This window comes from Silene latifolia, chromosome 3 (assembly GCF_048544455.1).
Source record: "Silene latifolia isolate original U9 population chromosome 3, ASM4854445v1, whole genome shotgun sequence".
Classification (NCBI taxonomy): Eukaryota; Viridiplantae; Streptophyta; class Magnoliopsida; order Caryophyllales; family Caryophyllaceae; genus Silene; species Silene latifolia.
This window is the reverse complement of record NC_133528.1, coordinates 34,892,665-34,915,103: the sequence shown is the minus strand read 5'-3', so window position 1 is coordinate 34,915,103 and position 22,439 is coordinate 34,892,665. Positions and strand designations below refer to the sequence as shown.

At 38.6% G+C, this 22,439-nt stretch overlaps 1 protein-coding gene across 1 annotated transcript; it reads left to right on the top strand.

The window, feature by feature from the left end:
* Nucleotides 1-403: 403 nt before the first annotated feature.
* LOC141648936 (uncharacterized) lies at nucleotides 404-15,229 on the top strand. Its single transcript, XM_074457642.1, has 3 exons — nucleotides 404-460; nucleotides 10,594-11,842; nucleotides 11,973-15,229. The coding sequence occupies exons 1-3, from the start codon at nucleotides 404-406 to the stop codon at nucleotides 15,227-15,229; spliced, it is 4,563 nt and encodes a 1,520-aa protein (XP_074313743.1).
* The last annotated feature ends 7,210 nt before the right edge of the window (nucleotides 15,230-22,439 follow it).

Genomic DNA, 22,439 nt, shown 5'->3' with positions numbered 1-22,439 from the left:
TCAAGAGGAACTAGCAAGAAGTGCTAATGTGGGTGGTGACCGTAGAAGAAGTGGCAACTGAATCGAGCTAGCAAAATGAGCTAGCCGGAGTAAAAACCGTCCCTGCAGCTTGAAACTAGAAACACTGGGGCTGCAGTGGTAACTAACGCGGAGGCAGTGGCAACAGCAGGGGCCACTGTCTCACTCAAAGACGGACTAGAGGTGGAGCTGGTAGAAGGGAGAGAACTAGACTCCATCCTGTAACAAGGGTAGGGGCATGATAAGAAAAATAGTGGCTAACAGAGGCTAAAACAGTAGGAAATCAGCATGTTAAACCAGAAAAACTCCCCTACCAATCGAAAATTTTCGACCTACAGCACATAAATCCCAACAATTCCTTAAAATTTCGAATGACAGAATGCAAATGGCGATAGGGGATGGGAATAACAGTCAACAACAACAGCATATAAGCAATACTGAGGTGAGTTAAGCCATGGAAGCAAGTAAACCCGTCCGTCAGTCAAGAATTTCGACTGAAACAGCCCTAACCGCAAAAAAAACGCGCACATTCGAATGGAAGCATGTTAGGCATGTTAAACATTCTACAAACAGCAGCATTAACGCAACAAGGAAACTAGCTTAGACAGGATGACAAAAATAAAAACCCGTCGACGACAAATGAAGCTTTAACGTCTCCGAGTCCAAATCGCAAAAATCCATGTAGAATTCGAATTAAGCATGTAAAAACAGCGAGGAAGGGGAATTATGATCATCAAGCAAGATAATTAAGGGTAATAAACACAAATTAAGTCGAAAAAAATCGACTAGCCAAGGATTTTCGAACCCTAATTTAATTTTCCTCATGAAAATGCAAAAAGAATGAAATCAAAATGCAATGAAGCTAGAGGAAACACTTACTTGATGAGAGAAACCTACAAAATGCAATTAATCTTCAAATAATCGAGCAAACAAGCGAGTTTTCGATCACAAAACCGCAAACCCTAACCCTCCTTTAAAACCGTGTAAACGAGCACAATCAAGGGGGAAAATAAGGGGCTTTGAAAGATTAAAATGCAAGCAAGAGATTGTAGGAGGCGGATTTGGAGATTGGGCACGAAAAAATGGGGATTTGGGGTTGATTTTGGTCGCAAATAGGGTAGGTTAGACGAAATAAAGGGGATGAAATGAATTAGAAACAAAATATAAGAGTTTAAAGTAAAACTCCCTGCGTTCTATTCACTTTCACTCGATCGAGTGGTTTTAAACCACTCGATCGAGCACTTTTGATGCTCCAGTTGCTCGGTCGAGTAGAAATTCACTCGATCGAGAAGTCCCACTTATTGCTTTGCTCGATCGACTGGAAGAAATGCTCGATCGACCATATTTTCACTTGATCGAGTACAAAAAGTACTCGATCGAGCTCTTTTCTCGCGTAAGCTCTTTAATTTCGTCATTTCCTCCTTGGAATGCGTAAAACTTCCCCAAACCTGCATAAAAACACATGCAAAAATTTCCAAAATACCAAATACGCATAAGAACAGTCTATAGTCTTAAATCTATGCTAAAAACTGTCTAAAACTAATTGTCCTAATTAAAAGCAATAAAACAAATTCAACGAAAAATTCAAAAATTATCTATTACAAAGTGTTACACGGGGCATTTCCCCGCTCAATTCCCAATGCAATTCAGTAGCCCCTCGGTGGGCTCCTGACTGGAGGACGTCACCTCAGCAACATTGACTGTCCTCTTCAACTTCCATGAGCATGAATTATCATTTGAAACGGTAGGAGGGGAGTAGTTCGCATCCACAAAAGCACGAACCTTCCTCGTCCTTGCTCCTTTATCACCAGCTGTAGCGTCATCATCTCCAATCTGATCGACTTTAATTGCACCATTTCCTTTGACAGCTCTTTCATTGCTTTCATTTATACCTGCGGCAAGGAAAACAGACGAACTTTCCTCCTTTTTGCTCTCAACTCGAGGCGGAGGGGTAACAATAGCAGCACAATTCTCCAAATTTTCATCTGGAGTGTCAATAATAGGATCAATAGAAGAGAGAGCATTGCAAGGCTGAGCTTGCATGGGAGCTCTCCGGAACTTAGACTGATGAAAAATCAGCTCCTCGTCCCCTACCTGAAAAGTCAAAGTCTTACCCCCGACGTCTATAACTGCACGGGCAGTAGAAAAAAATGATCTCCCTAAAATGATAGGGGTGTGTGCATCTTCGGGGATGTCTAAGACAACAAAATCAACGGGAATAAAGAACTTCCCGATCTGAACAGGTACGTCTTCTACTACACCTAATGGCCGTGATAAACTACGGTCGGCCATCTGGACAGTCATGTTGGTGCAACTCAACTTTGTCAAACCAAATCTCTTAGCTAGCTAGAGATAACGGTAAGACACTCACGCTAGCGCCTAGATCGCATAACGCGTTATCAATCAAATGAATAACGATATGACAAGGGATCGAAAAACTACCCGGATCTGACTGCTTAGGAGGTAACTTATTTTAAAATAGGGCTGACCCCACCTCAGTCAAAGCTACGGTCTCACTATCACTAATAGTCCTCTTACGCGATAAAATTTCTTTCATAAACTTAAGATAAGAGGGTACCTTTGTTAGCAATTCAGTGAACGGCACAGTGACTTCCAAGCTTTTCAGAAGTTCGACAAATTTGTCGAATTGTTGATTAGCATTAGTATTCTGCAGCCGCCTCGGGAAGGGAACCGTGATGGGTATCTCGAGTCCCTTGTTTCTCGCTTCCAATGTATCTTCCGGTGCAAGTTCTGTATCCTTTGGACGTTTCTTACCTCTCGAACGAGGTCTTTCCGGTGATTCCTCGCTTAATCGAGCACTAGCAGGCTCTCGAACAAGCATCCCGTCATCAAAACTACTCGATCGACCGAATTCCTCATTCGATCGAGCAGTTTCCTCATCAATATCAGTCGATCGAGTGAAATTTCACTCGATCGAGCAACTCCATTTTCTGCTTCACTCGATCGAGTAGAAAAACTACTCGATCGACCAGTCTGCTCTTCCTGTTCACTCGATCGAGTGGAAAAACCACTCGATCGAGCACTTTCGTCTCCAGTTCTGCTCGATCGACCACCTGTAATCAGTCGATCGAGCACTTGCTTTGACATGAGCTTATTTTCTTCGACAGAACACTGTTCACCATCAATTTTAGTCTTCCTCGGGTTTGATTTCAACACTTTCGGTCCCTCATAATAAAGACCGCTTCTCAAATTTATCAGATTTACTGTCTCATGTGGATTCTTCTCATTTTGAGTCGGTAAATGACCCTGCTTCCTCGAGGATTGATTCGCGGTTAGTTGGGCAACTTGAGTTTCAAGTGCCTTAATGGACGCATCTTTCTGTTGATCACTCAGCTGAAACTGCTTTGTAATGGATTGCAACATAGACTTTATCTCACTTATTTCACTCACCCCACCGGAAGATGATGCACCTTGATTAGAAGGAGTGAAAGAAGGAGGCTTCTGAAAGCCTTGTTGATTCTTGTGTGGAGGGACATACGGCTGCTGCTGGTGCGGAGGAGGAGTAGGATTGAGCACATTTTGACTACTCCACCTCAAATTGGGGTGGATGTTCGGCTCATAATAGGTGTTTGTCTGCCTGTAATGTTGAAAGGCAGCACAAGACTCATAAGAATGTGGACAATTGTCTGAAATATGTCCCTCTCCTCCACATCTCTTACAGACGAAAGGACCGTCTCAAAACAAAGATTCACATGGTAGATTCCTCCTTTCGAGGCTCCTCCCAACTCATACTTATCGAATCTCGCCGTGAGAGCCTCTAATGCGGCTACGAGAAGAGATTCATCACTCCTCCTTTGATTCCCTCTGGAATTCCCATACTCAGCTTTATGGGTGGCTAAGTCATCAATGATCTTCCACCCCTTAGTCTCTCCCATATTCTCAGGAAATCGGCCACTAGCTGCAGCATCCAAGATAGCCCTCTGATCGTCATACAGCCCGTTATAGAACTGATTGCATAGACTCCACTTTTCGAAACCATGGTGCGGAATGGTTCGCACCAACTTCTTGAAACGGACCCATGCCTCATGAAAGTTCTCATCAGGGCCCTGTTTAAAGCTCGTGATCTGAGCTCTAATGGCATTAGTCTTCGAGGCAGAGAAGTACTTCTTGTAAAATGCTAAAGCCAGCGAATTCCAGTCAGTTATCCCATGAGCGGCCCGGTCCGATCCCTATACCACTCCCTTGCAAAGATCGCGGAGTGAGAAAATAAACATGGTTTCTTTTATCCGATCCGGGGTCACGCTAGTTGGTGGGGGTATGGAACAAAGAATAATCAATGAAAGTCTCCATATGCTTGGCCGCATCTTCATTTGCGCTCCCCGAATTGGTTTCTCTCAACCAAATTGATATAGGACGGCTTCGGCTCGAATTTTCTTGCCTCCCCGGTAATGCAAATCCCTTATAGAGATTCGCACTGTCGGCTCGAGTGACTCGGCAATAGTTGCTTCTTCGACCATTTCTAGAAAGTCCGGAGAAGTGACGGTCTCAGCTGATGAATTAGAAATAGGAGATGAAGTTGGATCCTCCTCAAACAGAGCATTCTCGTAGTAACTAGACAGAGTACTCAGCTCTTCCTCTGTCGGCAATATCCTAGATGATCGCCTCAACTCACGCAAAGTCTTCTCAATCTCAGGATTGATCGGTAGTAGTTCACCACCCTGTGACATGCGCATAAGAAGAAACTACAAATAGAATATAAGAATAGTTTAAGGAACGGATGCCCCTTAAACTAAAAGAAAGACTAAAAATAAAACAACTAATAATTTAAACAATTTCCTCCCCGGCAACGGCGCCAAAATTTGATACGGTCGTTATGTACCAAAAATAAATACCTAAGTACTACTAACAGAAGTCAGCGGTAAGTAGGGTCGATCTCCACAGGGAGGCTATTTTGCTAATTATCTGTTAACTCGATCATCGAATGTCACGAAATGGGGTTTAAATTATTTTACTAAAACTATTAAGAGACTAAGGAAAGAGAGATAAAAATAGAGGAAATTAACAATAAAGAGAAGGGAACTAGGATTTCGGGTCAACAATATACGTCAGTCAGTCACAGCTAAGGTCACAGATAGTTGATGTGTTGGTCTAAGGGGCAACGAATATCTCTTTTCAGTCTCAATTCGCCCTAAAATGCTATTAGCTTAACTTTCGCCCTCACTAAAGCATCCTATTGATCACTACAGGTCTCACCCCTTCCAACCTTTCGGTCCAGGTCAAGGTTTACCTAAATTAAAAGGCTAATTGTGTCGACTCAACTAGCAGGATACAATTAAAGCAGCAATTAACAACAAAGACTACAACTACAACGACAGATCTAATAACCTAATTAGCAACTAACATTAGTCTAATGAATCACCTAGTCCTAGCAGAGGAATTTAGCTAGACATAATTGAATAAAGAATAAGAACAAGGAAAAGAATAATAAACATTAACATAAAATAAAGAGGGAAAAGAAGGGAAAGAAGTTACAGTAGAAATAGATCCGGAATTAATAGAAGAATAAAGTAGCAGCAGTAAAAGTAACGTGTGATGTGTGTAGTAAGTAAAAACTGATGCTAATAACCTAACTAATGTAGGTTTAAATAGAAAAGTAAATGAGTTTAACGAAAATAAATAACACACGGGCTGTTTAAAGCCCATGATCAGCGAAACCACTCGATCGAGTGGATTAAAACCACTCGATCGAGCAAAACCTCAACCAAATCTACTCGATCGGCCAGAAAGTTACTCGATCGAGTAGATGGTCTTTCTGTAAGTTAAGGATCGAGTATAAAGTGCTCGATCGATCATTCTGGGATATAGAAACCACTCGATCGAGTGGTAAAACAGCTCGATCGAGTACTTTGACTTCATTTCAGCTCACGTCCGCGCCTGAATGCCTCGTAATCCGTGCCATGACGCTTCCAAACACCGTATCTCACTCTGAAAAATCCCGTCTCCTCTAAATGCATGCAAAAAGGACGAAAAAGGGTACGATTCCACTACTTTCGCGTTCATTTCTACAAAATGGACAAAACGAACCAAAGTAGCCAATTCGGGGCAAAATACCATAAAAACAGTATAAAATGCTAAAATAGGCTAAAAAGACTATACATTAGGCACGTATCAAGATGTTTGAGGACAAAGGACGGGTGGCATCTTGAAAGAGAAGCCCCCAGAGTGAGAAGGTGGGAATTTGACTAAACAACGGATCGACGACGTCTTAAGGAAGAAGCCCCCAGTAAAGAGGTATAGCATTGAGCGTGTGGTTGAGTGGGATGCTTTTGAGGATTGATGTTGATGGTTGAGATTGAAAGGGTTATGCGGTTGTGTCCTTGTTGGGGGACTGCCTACGTATTCGCGTGTTTGCGAAATCAAACCAGATCGTAGTTCTGAGCTGGTTATTGAGGATTGAAAATTTGAAATGTTGTGAAAGGAGTATGCGGTTGTGCCCTTGTAATAAGACTGCCTATGTATTCGCGTGTGTACAAAATCAAACCAGGTCGTAGTTCTGAGTGTGTGTGCAATGGGTTGTAAATTGAAGGTTTGAAAATTAAATGTGTGTGGGGGTGTGGTTGTGCCCTTGTAATAGGACTGCCTACGTATTCGCATGTGTGCGAAATCAAACCAGATCGTAGTTCTGAGTGTGTGTGCAATGGATTGCAAATTGAAGGTTTGAAAATTGAATGTGTGTGGGGGTGTGGGGGTGTGGTTGCGCCCTTGTAATAGGAATGCCTACATATTCGCGTGTTTGCGAAATCAAACCAGATCGTAGTTCTGAGTGTGTGCGTGCCTAAGCGAGATGTTAGGACCTTGAAGTGATTTTGAGGTGTATGGTTGTGTCCTTGAAGGACTGCCTACGTATTCACGTGATGTGAAATCAAACCAGATCGTAGTTCTGAATGTGTGTGCCTAAGCGAGTTGTTAGGACCTTAAAGTGTGAGGGTCACGACGGTAAATGCCGTTTGGTGACTCAAAAAAATTGATTTGAGAGAATTCCCCTCGATCATGAATCGAAGAGGTGTAACTTTTGAAAATGTTCGTTATCATGTGAGCACACTAAAAAGTGGACCCTAAGGGTTAGATTGAGTATGTCCCGTTCTCGGTAGCAAAGCATTCGAGGACTCCGTATCTGGGTCAGGGTGAAAATGGCGTCGACATTATGGAATGTGGAGCTTGGTAATAATGGGTTTGTTTGACAGATAAAAATCTGGAGTTGAGGGTCACGACGGAAAATTCCGTTTGGTGGCTCGAAGGTTGATTGGAGAGAATTACCTCTTGATCATGAATCGAAGAGGTATAGTTTGTGAAAATGTTTCTTGTTATGTGAGCACACTAAAAACTGGACTCCAAGAATGTAATGGGCATGTGTTGTTCCAGGGAGCAATGTTTTTTTGAAGACTCTGAATTTGGATCAAGGTGGAAATGGCTCCGGCATTTTGGAATGTGAAGCTTGGTAACAAAAGGGTTGTTTGACAGATAAAAATCTGGAGTTGGTATTTGTGGTGTTTACTCAGGCTTGATGTGGCCTGGGCACGCAATGGTTGGTAAATAATATGGGATCAGATTTCCATGTCTGGACCTTAAAGGTTAAGGTGTGGTGTTACGAGCTTGAGGGGAATCCTCAGAAGCCTAGATAGGTCTCCCTGTAGTAGTCTCTGGAAGGACTCAGGGGTGAAGCAGTTTTGATTATGATCTTGAGGGAATCCCCAGGATCCTAGATAGGTTTCCTTGTAGTAGTCTGCAGAAGGACTTAGGCATGCTGGGCTTTAGACTTGTTTGTCCTAGACTTGGTATTTTGGACTCATGGGTCCTGGGCTTTGGACCTGTAGATCCTGGACTTGGTGTTTTGGACTCATGGGTCCTGGGCTTTGGACTTGTTGGTCCTGGACTGAGTGTTTTGGACTCATGGGTCCTGGGCTTTGGACTTGTTGGTCCTGGACTTTGTATTTGGGTGTTGGACTCATGGGTCCTGGACTTTGGACTTGTTGGTCCTGGACTTGGTATTTTGGACTCATGGGTCCTTGGCTTTGAACTTGTTGGTCCTGGACTTTATATGTTGGACACATGGGTCATTGGCTTTGGACTTGTTGGTCCTGGATTGGGTGTTTTGGACTCATGGGTCCTGGACTTTGGACTTGTTGGTCGTGGACTTCGTATTTTGGACTCATGGGTCCTGGGCTTTGGACCTGTAGGTCCTGGACTTGGTGTTTTGGTGTCAGACTTGTTGGTCCGAAGTTTGAAAAGTGAAATTGTGGGAAAATAACGAATTTGAATTTCGCTATTTCATTTTTTTTGAAAAGTGACAGTTTTGAATTTCGTCAGTTGAAATTGTGGGAAAATAGCGAATTTGAATTTCACTATTTCGTTTTTTGAATGGGATGGTTTTCAATTCCGTTGTTTGGAATTGTGAAAATAGTGAATTTGAAGTTCACTATCTTGTTTTTTATTTGAAATTGACGGTTTTATTTCCGTCGTTTGAAATTTGTGAAAATAGCGAATTTGAATTTCACTATTTTGTTTTTTAACTTGAAAATGACGGTTTTAATTTCCGTCGTTTGAAGCTGGTGAAGATAGCGAACTTGAATTTCACTATCTTGTTTTTTTTTTTAATTTGAAAATGACGGTTTTAATTTCTGTCGTTTGAAATTTGTGAAAATAGTGAATTTGAATTTTGACTATCTCGTTTTTGTTTTGGCTCTTGCCTTGGCTTTGGTTTTTGCCTTTGTTTTGGCTTTGGCTTTGGGATGAATTGCTTTTGGCTTTGGTTTTTTGCTTTGGCTTTGGGTGAATGGATATTGGCTTGGGCCTTTGACTTTGGCCTTTCGCTTTGGCTTTGCTTTGGATATATTGGTTTTTTGCCGTCCTTCGTTCGAGGAAGGTAGGGGTGCAGACGGGGATGTACCTTTTGGTGAGAGGCTGATATTTGGTGATGGGATGTTTTTGTGGGGAACGGGCTTGCCTTCCGTCATTGATCATGAACAAGGAGATGTTTTGGTTTGTTATCTAGGTTCGTCGTAGAATCCCTTTGATAGAAGCTCGTTCTAAATCGGGTGCTAATGAAAGATTTCTATTGCCAGACATGGAATAGGTAAAGAAATAGACACAGAGTTTCGAGTCCTCTGCTTACTCGGTACGGAACGTCACTCGAGTGTACTCACATTAAATTGGAACATGTTGTTTGTTTTAAATCAATTCTCAAATCAATTCTCGTTGTCAACGGAAAATGGTAAAGGGGAGAATATATGATAGTTGGAAATTGTGCTTTTATTTAGATAAATAAGAGGTTAGCACAGACTCGATGGATACATGTGACTCATGGGGACAGCCCCCAGTTATCACTTAGGAATAAAAAGACAGACACTAGGATAGATATGAGAAAGCCTAAGACTCGGACTCGGACTCAGACTTAATCGTAGATACGGACTCCTAATCATTACTTTCCTCCTCAAAGATCTCCTTTGTAGCATCCAGCGGCTTGAATGTTTGATCTTGAGCATTGACCCACTTGAGCACTTCACTCTCGTTGTTGGGAATGATATGAGGATAATAGTCCATGAGGCTTTCATCTCCTTGTAGAATGAGATGTTCATTAGAGTTGTTCTCATCACTTGGTTGGCATAGGGATGAAGCCAGTGTCATGACCATTCCCTTGATGATATTGGCAATAGGCACTGCCGTCCCAAAAACAGGATTTCCTGCTTTCAGACGGGTCCGGAGTGTTGGGAAATGTGTCCTCAACAATAGTGCGATCACATGATTTAAATATCATTATTAAATCTCATTTTAAGAATACATGTGGGATGTAATATTTTACAGTCAACTGGTCCACACATATCGGTAATGATTGGCTGACTAGAGTTTGACATTACTGTCGTGCGACGGTGGTGATCAGTTGATCCCCTTAGGTCATACCTACAGGGAAATACTCTTAATTGATTATTTAATTAATCGTATACCGATACGAGTTAATTAAATTGCTTAAAATTGACGGATGATTTTGTGAGTATAATTTACGTATCTTATTGTAAATATGATTAAATGAGACACGGTCTAAGTAATCGAATTGTTTTATTACTTAGATGAAATCATTGTTTACAGAAACAATTGAAACGGAATGAATAAATTATTATAAATACAGAATGTTGTAATTTATAATTTGGAAACATTTTTGGTACGAGTAATTACGAATTACTAGTCGATTTTGTAAATGACATATTTTATGAGTATGTTGATTTTTAATAAGTTAAAAATACATTACATTGTGACATGTCATGTAACATGTTACATGTGACAAATTGACAAATGACAAAATAAAATGGACCATCCATTTTATAATGAAAGTGCCAAAATTATGGAGGGAGTTAGTGGAGAAATTGTGTTAATTGTTTAAGTGGAAAACACAATGATGAAAGCTAACAAGTAGCCATGCAAACCTAAGCTTTTGAGAAGAGCAAAAATAAAAGGCATTGGGCATACTACCCAAGGCCAATTTTCGGCCAACCATAGAAGAAAAGAAAAGAGTTTTTCTTTTCAATTCATTAATTCATTCTTTTCATCTTATTTTTCTAGTGTAATAAAATCTATCAAAAACTCTCTACAATTTATGATAATTCTAGAGAAATAAAGTCACAAAATTACTATCTCTTGAACCGAAATTCCAAGAGTAATAGTAGTAATTCAAATAATAATCAATCTGGTTCTAGGTTTCAACATCTTGCTACTGAAATTGAGGATCCTCAGGTTGATATTCAACTTGATGATCACGTTTTGGATGCAGATGGTGAAATCAGACCGTTCTCGCTGAGTAATGGCATGGAATCAATTGCGGAGGAAGATTCTGATGATGGGAGCGTATGGACAGAAGTTTCGCGTTCTGGTTCTGCAACATCTGATAGGGTAAGTCCTTTGCGATTGACTAGTGCTGATACTGATGCGGAATTAGAATTCTGGTCTACTGCGGTGTACTGTTACGTGTTGGGTGCTAACCCACCGTTCAAAATCATTGATGGATTTGTGAAGCGGGTTTGGGGATATACTGATTATGATCGAATTTCTTTTCATTCTAACGGTATATTCCTGGTTCGTTTCAAAACTGAGGAAATGAAGTTACGAGTCTTACAATCAGGGCCTGTTTTTTTTGATAATAAACCAGTAGTAGTTAAGGAGTGGACTCCTTCTGCTAAACTGGTTCGAGAGGCAGTTGATATGGTGCCTATTTGGATTAGATTCTATGGGCTTCCTTTGAAGTTTTGGGGTAATGCGTTGCTAAAGATTGCAGGATTGGTAGGGAAGCCAGTTCGTAGTGACAGCAATACTCAGTTGAAAACTTTCATTGGGCATGCGAGAGTAATGGTTGAGGTTAAGATGGGTGGAGATTTACCTGATGTGATTGAGTTCACTGATGAACTTGATGTCACTCACAGGCAAATTGTTCACTATGAATGGAGACCAACAATTTGTGCTGATTGTAAAGGAGTTGGGCATTTGGCTCGAGATTGCAGGAAAAAACAACAGCCTGTGAAGGTGAAGAAAGTGTGGGTACCTAAGGCAAGGGCACAGCAACCTGTTGCTGCCCCTGCCCCCCCTGCACCGAACCCACCTGTCAGGCAACTAGTTGTGCAGCCTCGTTCTCAGTCTGTGCTCCCCAGAGGTTTAGTTACTCCTCAACCAGCTGCTTTCACCCCGTTCTCACCTATAAGGGTGCTTACTAAATTCTCACGGCAGGGTGGGATGAGCACTGGCACTGGGAGAAGGACTTTTATGGAAGTTTTGGAACATTCAGTTCAGTATAGGAAAGTGGTAGAGGAGGACATGGCAGGTCCTAGCACATTACTTGAGAATGGGTAGCATAGGGTTTTGGAATGTGCGGGGTTTGAATAGTGTAAATAAACATAAGGATATTAGATGGTTTTTGCACTCGAATAATATTGGTGTCTTTGGTTTTTTAGAAACTAGAGTTAGGAGTTCTGCTATTAATAAAGTGCATATGAGCATTGGTTCTCATTGGACTATGGTGCATAATAATGATAGTCATGAGGGTGGTCGAATTTGGATTATTTGGGATTCTGGTAATTATAATGTTACTGTTCTAGAGAGTGAGGCTCAGGTGATTCATACTAAAGTTACCTATCTGCCTACTGGTGCTGTGTGGTGGATGTCCATGGTGTATGGTTTTAATAGACTTGCTGATCGTTCTATTTTATGGCAATCTATAAAAAATATGAAGAGTTGTATTAATGGGCCTTGGGTAGTAATGGGTGATTTTAATAATGTATTGGCTATGAATGAAAGAATAGGATCTGAGGTTTCTCCTGCTGAAGTGAGGGAGTTTCAGGAGTGTGTGGATGTGTGTGGCCTGAATGACATCCCTGCTCAGGGTGCCTTCTTCACCTGGACCAATAAACAGGAGGTAGGGGATCTGAAATTTAGTAGAATTGATAGAGCACTAGTGACTGATGAGTGGCTCCTTCATTTTCCTAACACCATTACTATGTTTCACCCGGAAGGTTTATTTGACCATTGTCCATGTACCATGACAATGAACCCTGATGTTGTAAGGAACAAGACCACTTTCAAATACTTTAATATGTGGGGCAAGGATTCTGGTTTTCTGAAAATCATTCAAGATATCTGGAGTATTCCTTTGTATGGGTATAAGATGTTTCAGTTGGCCAAAAGGTTGAAATTGCTTAAGAAACCTTTGAAGGCTCTTAATTCTGAAGCATATGCTGGTATTGAGACTTCTTCTAAGGTGGCTTTGCTTCACCTTCACAGGATGCAAGGTCAGCTGCAGCTTGACCCATCTAATCTTGGGTTCCAACAGCAAGTGAAGGAGGCTACTGATCTTTACAGAAATAGGGAAGATGCTTTGAGGAGTTTCCTATCCCAGAAAGCTAAAGCTCAATGGCTCAGTGAAGGGGATGATAACACCCATTATTTCCATAGTGTTATCAAGGCTAGGAGGATGCAAAATAGGATTTTGGGGATTCATGATTTGGAGGGGAACAATCATACTAGTCCCTCTGCGATTGAGGGGGCTTTTATATGTTACTATACGTCTCTATTGGGCTCTAACAGGAGGGTTTCTAAGGTTCATAAGGGTCTTGTTCAGCAGGGGAAGTTGGTCACCAATGCACACAGTGGTCTTCTTACCTCACCTGTGACTGCTAAGGAAATTAAAGATGCTCTTCAATCCATTCCTGCTACTAAAGCACCTGGGCCTGATGGATTTTCTTCTCAGTTTTTCAGAGATTCATTTGATGTCACTGGGAATGATGTTATTGAGGCAGTACTGGAATTCTTCTCATCTGGTAAAATGCTCAAGCAGATCAATTCCACTACATTGACTCTTATTCCTAAGAAGGCCAGACCTGCTACAGTGGCGGATTTCAGACCCATTGCTTGTTGCAATGTGGTCTATAAAATTATCTCTAAAGTGATTTGCACTAGACTTGCTTCTGTTCTACCTGATATTATTAGTGAGACTCAGAGTGCATTCATTAAAGGGAGGGACATAGTTGATAATATTCTCATTTGCCATGACCTTGTTAGATTGTACAAAAGGAAAGCCTGTTCTCCTCGTTGTATGATGAAGGTGGATCTTAAAAAAGCGTATGATTCTATTGAGTGGGACTTTATCAAGCAGATGTTGCAGGCTCTTAATTTCCCAGACCAAATGATTCAATGGATTATGGAGTGTGTTACCACTCCTTGGTATACCTTGTCTCTTAATGGCTCAAACTTTGGGTATTTCCAAGGAAGAAGAGGGATTAGGCAGGGTGATCCCATGTCCCCTCTTTTGTTTACTATTTGCATGGAGTACCTTAGCAGGATCCTTGCTTATGTTACTAATTCTATGGAGTTTAGTTACCATCCTCTCTGTAGAGCACTTAGATTGAATCATTTGTGCTTTGCAGATGATCTACTAATGTTCTGTAGGGGGGACAAGACTTCCATTATCACTATCCTTAGAGCTTTTGCCACATTTTCTAAAGCTTCAGGTTTGGAGATTAATCGTGAGAAGTCTGATATATACTTCAATGGTATGAGTAGTGATGATGTTCAGTATGTTTTAAGGATCTCTGGGTTCAAAGAGGGCCAGTTTCCTTTCAGATACCTTGGTATACCAATCTCGTATAAAAGAATGGCAGTGGGTGATTGCTCTAGGCTAGTTGAGAAGATTGTGTTGAGAATTCGTGGTTGGGGTGCCAGGAAGTTAAGTTATGCTGGCAGACTGGTGCTAGTTCAGGCTGTTTTGTCTCAACTTCATAACTTTTGGACGCGTATTTTTATCATACCTGCTACTGTGATGGAAAGGATTAACCATATTTGCAGGAATTACCTTTGGTGTGGGTCTGATGAGTTCCACAAGACTCCACCAGTAGCTTGGGATAGAGTATGTACTGCTAAAAAGTATGGAGGACTTGGCATTGTTAATGGGAAAAACTGGAATATGGCAATGCTGGGTAAGTATGTATGGTGGTTAGCTGAGAAAACTGATCATTTATGGATACGGTGGGTTAATCACATGTACATCAAAGGTCAAAATTGGATGGATTATTCTCCTACGGTTAGTTCCAGTTGGACTTGGAGGAAAATCTGCCAAGTCAAAGATCTTTTTAAACCTGGGTATTGTCATGGAAAATGGAGTATTAATGCTGGGATTTATACTGTTTCTGATGGGTATACTTGGTTGCAGGGTAATCTGGTACCTGTTCCATGGCATCCTGTTATCTGGAACAGGCTCAATCTCCCCAAACACTCTATCATTGGTTGGTTGGCTATTCAATGCCGTCTTTTAACAAAGGATAGGTTGCTCAGATTTAACATCATATCAGATGGATATTGTGATATGTGCTTAGATCATTTGGAGGATCATACTCACTTGCTATATAGGTGCAGATTTAGTGCTTGCTGTTGGAGGTTGCTGGCAGATTGGTTGGATATTAATCTTCCTAATACTGATATTCTGAACTGGTGCATAAGGTGGAGGTGCCGTTCCTTGATGAAAAAACAGATAGTTATCACGGCTATCATGGCTATGATTTATCAAATATGGAATGCCCGCAACATTTGCAGAGTGGACAACAAAATGGTTCATCCCAAGTATGCGTTTCACAATGCTGTTGCAGTGGTAAAAAGTAGAGCACAAACGTGGAAATGGTCGTCTAAATTTCAACGGTTGCATTGGATGCCCTGGATGTAATTCTAGCTAGATTCATTTTCTGTTGGTATCAATGCTCTTGCACTTGGTGATTTTGTAATGTCAAGTTCTAATTATTAATATAATTTTCACATTTCACCAAAAAAAAAGAAATTCCAAGAGTAAAATCAATGTTTTGTGTCAATTTTAAGTAGACTAATATTAATACTAGATCATATTATTTTAGTCTTTAAGATGTATTCCTTGGGTATTCACATTTGGGAGAGGTTCTAATTTGGACCTTTTGTTCATCCATTTAAGGGAAAGCTCAAGAACTAATAAATAGGTGAATTTATTAGTGCCCATAAAACCAAATTTCATTTGGTGAGAAATTGATTTTCTTATCTCCTTTTATTAAAGTTTGCATGCATAAGATTCATTTATTAATTTTATGACAAATTAAATTCAAAACATATATGAATATGTTGAGTATATAGATCTACTTTTCCAACAATCGGTATCAAGAGCCATGGTTGTTTGCATGCAAATCGGTTAAAAGTTTTTCCGAGTTATAAAGATTAACATATAAAACTTGTATAATTTGTGTTATTATGATATATCACAAAATTAATTTTTGCATGTTAAATTTTCTGATCCTAAAATTTATTTAGGATATTTTGGTTAATTTATGGATTTTATTGTTCATTTTATATAATATTGGCATTAAAATGTGATTTTTATGATAAAAATGTCATTTTTGGACGAAAATGAACTAAACTTCGAATTTTCCGGTGGTTTTTGGATATGTTTTCACATATATTATTTTTAGATGATCTGGAAATTTTCATAATTTTATGAGTTCTTATGCTCGAAAAATGGATTTTTCATGATAAAAATCGGATTTAGATGAAAAATAGGTTAATATGAGAAATATTTCGAATCTGGTCATAGAAATTTAGTATGTTGTCACATGCAATTTTACAAGATGTGTGTAAAATAATAAGCTATAATGAAGTCTTCATGCATGATTTATGGATTTTTGATGAAAAATAGCATAAATAGTGACTTAATTAGTGAAAAATTGCTAAAACATACTTCATGACTAAGGAAAAACATCACATGTTGCATTTTATTATCTTTTTCAGATCTAAAATTGAAAAGTTGATGAATATAATTTTTCTCATGTTTTTATGATTTTTATTGATAAATCCGATAAACCGCAACATTGTTTTTCCCGATAACTTTCGAAATTTTTAACCTAAGTTTTTGAACATTATGAGTGTCATGGTATTTTTCCAGAATGTTCATGAGTTTAAATTTCAAATTTTGAATTTATTTGAAATTTTAGTGATTTATTTGAAGTTTATAGCATTTTATTGTAATTTTGAGTCCTTTTATGAACAATATTAAGTAATATGAGTTAATTATGGTCAAATAGTTAGTGGAGACTAATTTTGAGTCCTAAGAAGTTAGGGTAATTAACTTGTGGATAAATATGAATTTATGTAATTTTTGTGATTATAAAATGTTGAATCACGCAAATCCGTAAAAACCGAGTAATATACGATATTGGCTAATTAAAGGCGATTTAGCATAAAATTGGGCATGTTCATACATATTTTAATGCTGCTTTTTATTTATGATTTTCATAATTTTATTTTATGTAATTTTTGAATTATGTAATTTTTACTTAGTATGGCCTTAGTTTTTAATTGGTATTGCCCGAAATGTATGGGAATATCGATTCGGTTGTAATTTTATTGTGATCTCGTATCACCGTCTTGTAATTTAATAGATTTATTTTATTATAGTTACAAATGTATAATAGGAAATTATGTAATTTATTATATAATTTTATTCATTTTGGAGTTCCCAAAGACGGATTTCTTCAAGAAGGCGATACATAAAGACGGTGTTACCTCGAGATACGTGCCACAACCGAAGTTCAAGGGACCAATGGAGTTGGTTTCCGAATATGTAATAGTTAATTAGATTTTCTATTTTAGGAAGGCCATACTAGGATTTTATTTAATTTATGCTTTGCATTTTATTTATATGTTGCATGCATCGCTAAATCGCCATAACTAAAACATGCATCATCTTTTAATCGAGTATATCGACCGTGTCAATTATAATTATCGTAGTTCACCGCTTTAGTTCACTTAAAACGTGATAGATAATAAATTGACATGACCTCTCGCTAAAATAAACAATTGAGACATAGCCTTACCAAAGAGTAGAAACCATGAAAACCTATTTCGTGAGGGAGTGCACTCGGCCACACCGGGGTACAAACCTTGTTACGTAGGGGAAGTGGGTGATAAATGTCTATCCACCGAATTCATGTTGATAAGGGATGTATCGGCCACACCGTGCCCAAGTTGATGTGGATTTGGATCATGGACACATTTATTCGAAATTTGGGTTGAACTCAACAAAAGTTTTTGATAAGGGATGTATCGGCCACACCGTGCCCTTGTCGGATGTGTTTTGGGCTAAAGATAAATGTTAATGTAATTTTATCGACCAAGAGTTTTAAGAGTAGAATCGATTAAAGAGTTAATCCACCGAGTTATATTGATAAGGGATGTATCGGCCACACCGTGCCCAAGTTAATATGAATTTGGATCTTGGAATCATTTATCATAGTTGGGTAGAGGTCACTATGTAAATGCTATACTTGTTTTTCCAAGTATTAATAAAACGATAAATGTTAAGTTTTTCATTATTTCGTTATTATATTGTTCTATTTCTTTACCACAATTCATATACGATATCATTTCGATTTTTGATTCAAAACTCCATTAAAACATCGTAACTAAAGACAAAATTTGAATTTTCTTCTAAAGACCTCGAAAGAACCATTGCTAAGGATCTCTTGTAAAGAGTATAGATTAAAGTTATTCATTATCAAACAGGTTTTTGATTCTTGACTAACACATCTACTTACAATGGATTGTTATTCATATACTTAATTGAATTAAGTACCTTGAAGCGATAAATTATTTTGGTAATTAGATTTGTAAAAATTCGTAATTGACCAAAATAACGCAACCACTTCAATGAAAGTTTTAAGACTAAAACGAACAAATGAAGAGTAATCTTCATGAATTCAATTTTGCTTCTCAAAGCAAAGACTCATTGAAATAAGTGGGAGCATTCTCTTAAACCGTTAAGATGAGGACGAGGTTCAAGAAGTAAAGATTATAATGGAATTGATACAAAGGTAATGTTAAAGGTAAAGTTGTTGAGAATGACGATACTAAACCTATCAATCCCGACCGATAAGTTTCCAACTTAAATGTTGGACACGAGAAAGGAGACTACCCCAAATTATTGAAGAATCAACAAGTTAGTTGTGGGACATCTAATGAGACCTTCTTCTTTAAATGTTTATTTGATTGACACAAAATTTTGCTAGTACTACTTCGTCAATATTGGAAACCGGTGGTGGTTTTCATCATTATGTTTGATACATAGGATGATTAGAATATGACGACTAGCAACAATGAAGTTTAGAGATAGAGTCATTGTGTAACGCCCCGTAATTTTGGACCGTTATTATTTTGCGAAGGTAATTTATTAATCAAGTTGAATTTAATATTAATGTATTTGAAGTAAAAATAATTCAAAGAAATATAATTTTACTATATTTTGAAGTAAAGTATTTATTTTGATAGTTTCGAAATGTTTAAAAATAGTTTAAACCGTGTAGAAACTTTTTATTTCGAAAAATGGGCATATCGAGAAAAATTTACAACTCTTTTGAAAATTGGGTAAACGATTTTGGAAATGGGTCGTATGAGTATTCAATTTTCTTGTAATCTCGTGTTTAAGAACTTTGGTCTTGTCGGAATTTGCATTTGACAAGCGGTTCTAATTTTTATCGAAACGAGCCAAAACCGACTCGTAAAATCCCGACTAAAAACCCGCACCTTTCCTTTCCTTTCTCCCTTACCCGCGGCACCCTTCCCCTTCCTTTCCTTTTTTCTGATTTTTGGTCTATCTTCATCTTCCTCTACCTTCTAAAACATAAAAAAACACCATTTTTACCCAAATTCAAGCTAAAATCGCCATAACTTCCTCATTTCTTGTCGGATTTTCGCATAATTTATATTTCCGGAATCCTCTCGTCGAGATCTATAACCTGGTATATTTTAATTTCAGTTTTCTTGAAGTTGTTTTAAGACGAATTTTGGCACAATTTCGGTTTTTATGCTTATTTTTGTGTTTTTATTGTTTATTTAGGTGAAGAATTGGAGGACGAGTTTGGGGACTCGTATATTGTCGAAGATAGTGGCTAGTTGCTTGTTAGGGTTTGGTTTTCAAGGTGCTAATTGCTCATTTTCTAGCTTAAGGTAACATATTTCGAGTTACTCGACGAATAATCGTCACATTCTTTGGTTTTTGTATGTTTTTGTGATTTTTGGTTGAGTAGTAAATTTTCACATGTTTAAAATGGGTTGCATGCATGTCTTTTGTTAGTTTAAGATAACATGTTAGTATTAGGAACGATTAATTATGTTTCAGACGGTGTTAAACTGAACAAAAACGGAAAAATGGAGGTGTAGGGGTGGCGGCAGCAGGCCCGGCAGGCCCACGGCCGGCCCATGGCCGGCCCGGGTCAGTCCGTTGCTTGTTTCGCGGTTTTTCATGCTTTGTTCATCGTTTTAGGTTCATTAATGTTATAGTTAGTATAAGATACATATGAGTACACTTAGGAAATGAATCATATTAGTAGTAAAAATTATGTTAATGGTAAAAATTATGTTTATATTGGTAGTTGCACATGTTAGGGTAGATTATAAAATGAAATTGTAATGATTAGGCTCAAAATGAATTTTATAGCGATAATTGTAATGTTTTGATGATTGTGCCGAAAACTGAGCCTTAGTCCCTTTGACTGATTCGATGTCAGTTAATTGAGTGATTGGTCAGCCGCAATTTAACCCGTACCTGTCGCAGGGCTGGGGTTGCGGGTAAAAATTCGGTTGGATGAAATTTTATATGAATTGGATAATCGGCCTTTTTCTTGTTTTGGGTCATTTATCAAGTTTTTAAGTTCACATGTATAGTTGGTTGGATTTAATAGCTTCTTATATTGTAGAAACGGCCCTAGATTCCCCGAAGCCTTTATTATTGTTGATATTGCTAGAAATGGTATTGGTATTAAATACTTTCTTGCAGGTTGTTGTGTTTGTCATAGATAGGTCTTTATAGTCTCTGACGAGTATATGTTCACTGCTTAATAGCCTTTGTGTTCCTGACTAGTGGATTTATATCCAAGTTGGGGCATGACCTCGTTACTTGTTTTGATAGTAAGTGGTCAGCTTAAGTACTAGCCAACCCTTTGGTGGACTCCTTAGGGTACTCACTTTGTTTTAGAAAAATTTTGGGTCTTGGGTGCGGTGGTGTGTATCCGCATGTCTAGGTCTCAAGATTTTAGGCTAGGGTTGTGTTGTGTCTTGGCCATGTTTTATTAATATTAACCGCTGAGCCAAGATACCGGTTCGATTACCTTCCCTACCTCGTGGTATAGACTCGAGTTACAGAGTGACTATTGACGGTACTAAGAACTTATGCCTGTCTTTGATATATTGCCCTTTCTTGTATGGTGATTTTATGAATTGTAATAGGTGAGATGTAAGCCGGTTACAATTGATAAAGTTTGGATTACTAATTGTTATATGTTTCACATGATAGTTTAGTTTGGTCAGTTTAGGGCTCACATGTTAGAATACTTGATAATTGAATTACTTGTCATGTTGTTTACATGTTACACTACATGTAACATTAAATATGACGTTTCGTGGCTGGGAGGACTCGAAGTTACTCCCCACTGAATTGTGGCTTTCGTGTTTGTATAAAATGCGATTGACAGGTACTTGTTGCTTAGTTGGGGTTCACGGACGAGCTAGTGAGCAAGAGAACCTTGGACCTAGTTTGGTTATTTTTGTAGAAACCTTTTAACTCTTGGTTATGTATATAATTTGAAGGGACATATGTCTCCCTCTTTTACTTTGGTTTGTATCTCTATATTTTCTTGCCTTTAGCATAGATTTGTAAATTAGTTGTTGGTATTTACAGGTTTTGGCACCCTCCTCTTGGAGATGTTTGTGAATGGTTTAGAAAAATTTTAAAAATTACAGGTTTTTGTCTAGTTGAACCAATTACAAACATATCCTGTCGATTTTTCCGTAGATTTTACGTGTTTATTTATCGCTAATTTTAAGGGTGTCACGGTTGGTATCGAGCTTATTTGCTCCCGACGCACGTTTGTGCACCCCACCTAAAATCACTTGACCTTTAAATAATAAACTTGAGAGATGGGTAGGATGGGTAGAGTTAGGATTTTATGTGCTAGTCTGTTTGTGATTGCTAATTGTTAGGTTTGTTGATTGTTAGTTATTAATTTTGGTGCCGTTAAAGATTGGTTATGCCAAATGAAGAATGCTTCCACTTTCTCGATATTTCTTTCCGTATTCAGTGTATCTTACCTTAATCTTCCAATTTCGTTGTTCATTCGTCTTTCAAATTCCTCTTATCTCACCTTGGTAACTACTCTTCAATTCTTTCTCCTGATTCATCCTTGGTTCGTTTTCTCCTTATAACAAAAGTCCATGTGGACACCTTCCTTTTATTCCGCAGGATAGTCCCCTTGTTCAAGAGAACCCGGTTTTGAGAGAATGTAACTTTGGAGGGCGTGAACGAGTTGAGAAATTGATTGTTTAAGGTTTGAGTTGTATAGGAGAATATAACTTGGGATCCTTTGGTTAGTCTTGTTAGTTGTGCTTGATATGAGAGCCTAGTGAGTTGAGAAACACCTTGGGATTTATGACTATTGAGAGCTTGTTTGTTATAGATGATTGAGCATGGGTACTACCTTAGTACATAAGATGGAATGAACCTGAGCTACTTCATTTGAGAGTCTTGATGTTTCTTGTGGAAAATTTAAGGAATGATAGTTAGCCCTAATCCTAGTAGGCCTTGAAAGGAATACAATAGGACATTGACGTTGCTTAATGGATTGGTATCGTACTTTGGAATTAGTTAGTTTGTTAAACCTTTCGAGTTGACCAAATCTAGTATAGAGTAGCCCTTGTTGACCTTTCGAAATTTGAGAACACGTGGTTGACCTTTTTAATCATATCTGAATTTGGGAATTTTGGTGGAATGTTGTTCAATGTAGTTCGTAAGTTCAAAGATGTGATTCTAATTTATGGTATCGGAGACTAGAAGTATTAAGTCGTGAGATGAGGGAGTAAACAAGCCA

Coding starts and splice junctions, on each gene's coding strand:
- LOC141648936 (XM_074457642.1), top strand. CDS start 404: ATGGCGATAGGGGATGGGAATAACAGTCAACAACAACAGCATATAAGC. Junction 461..10,593: donor AGCATATAAGCAATACTGAG/GTGAGTTAAGCC, acceptor TTATTTTTCTAG/TGTAATAAAATCTATCAAAA. Junction 11,843..11,972: donor GGTAGAGGAGGACATGGCAG/GTCCTAGCACAT, acceptor TTGGTTTTTTAG/AAACTAGAGTTAGGAGTTCT.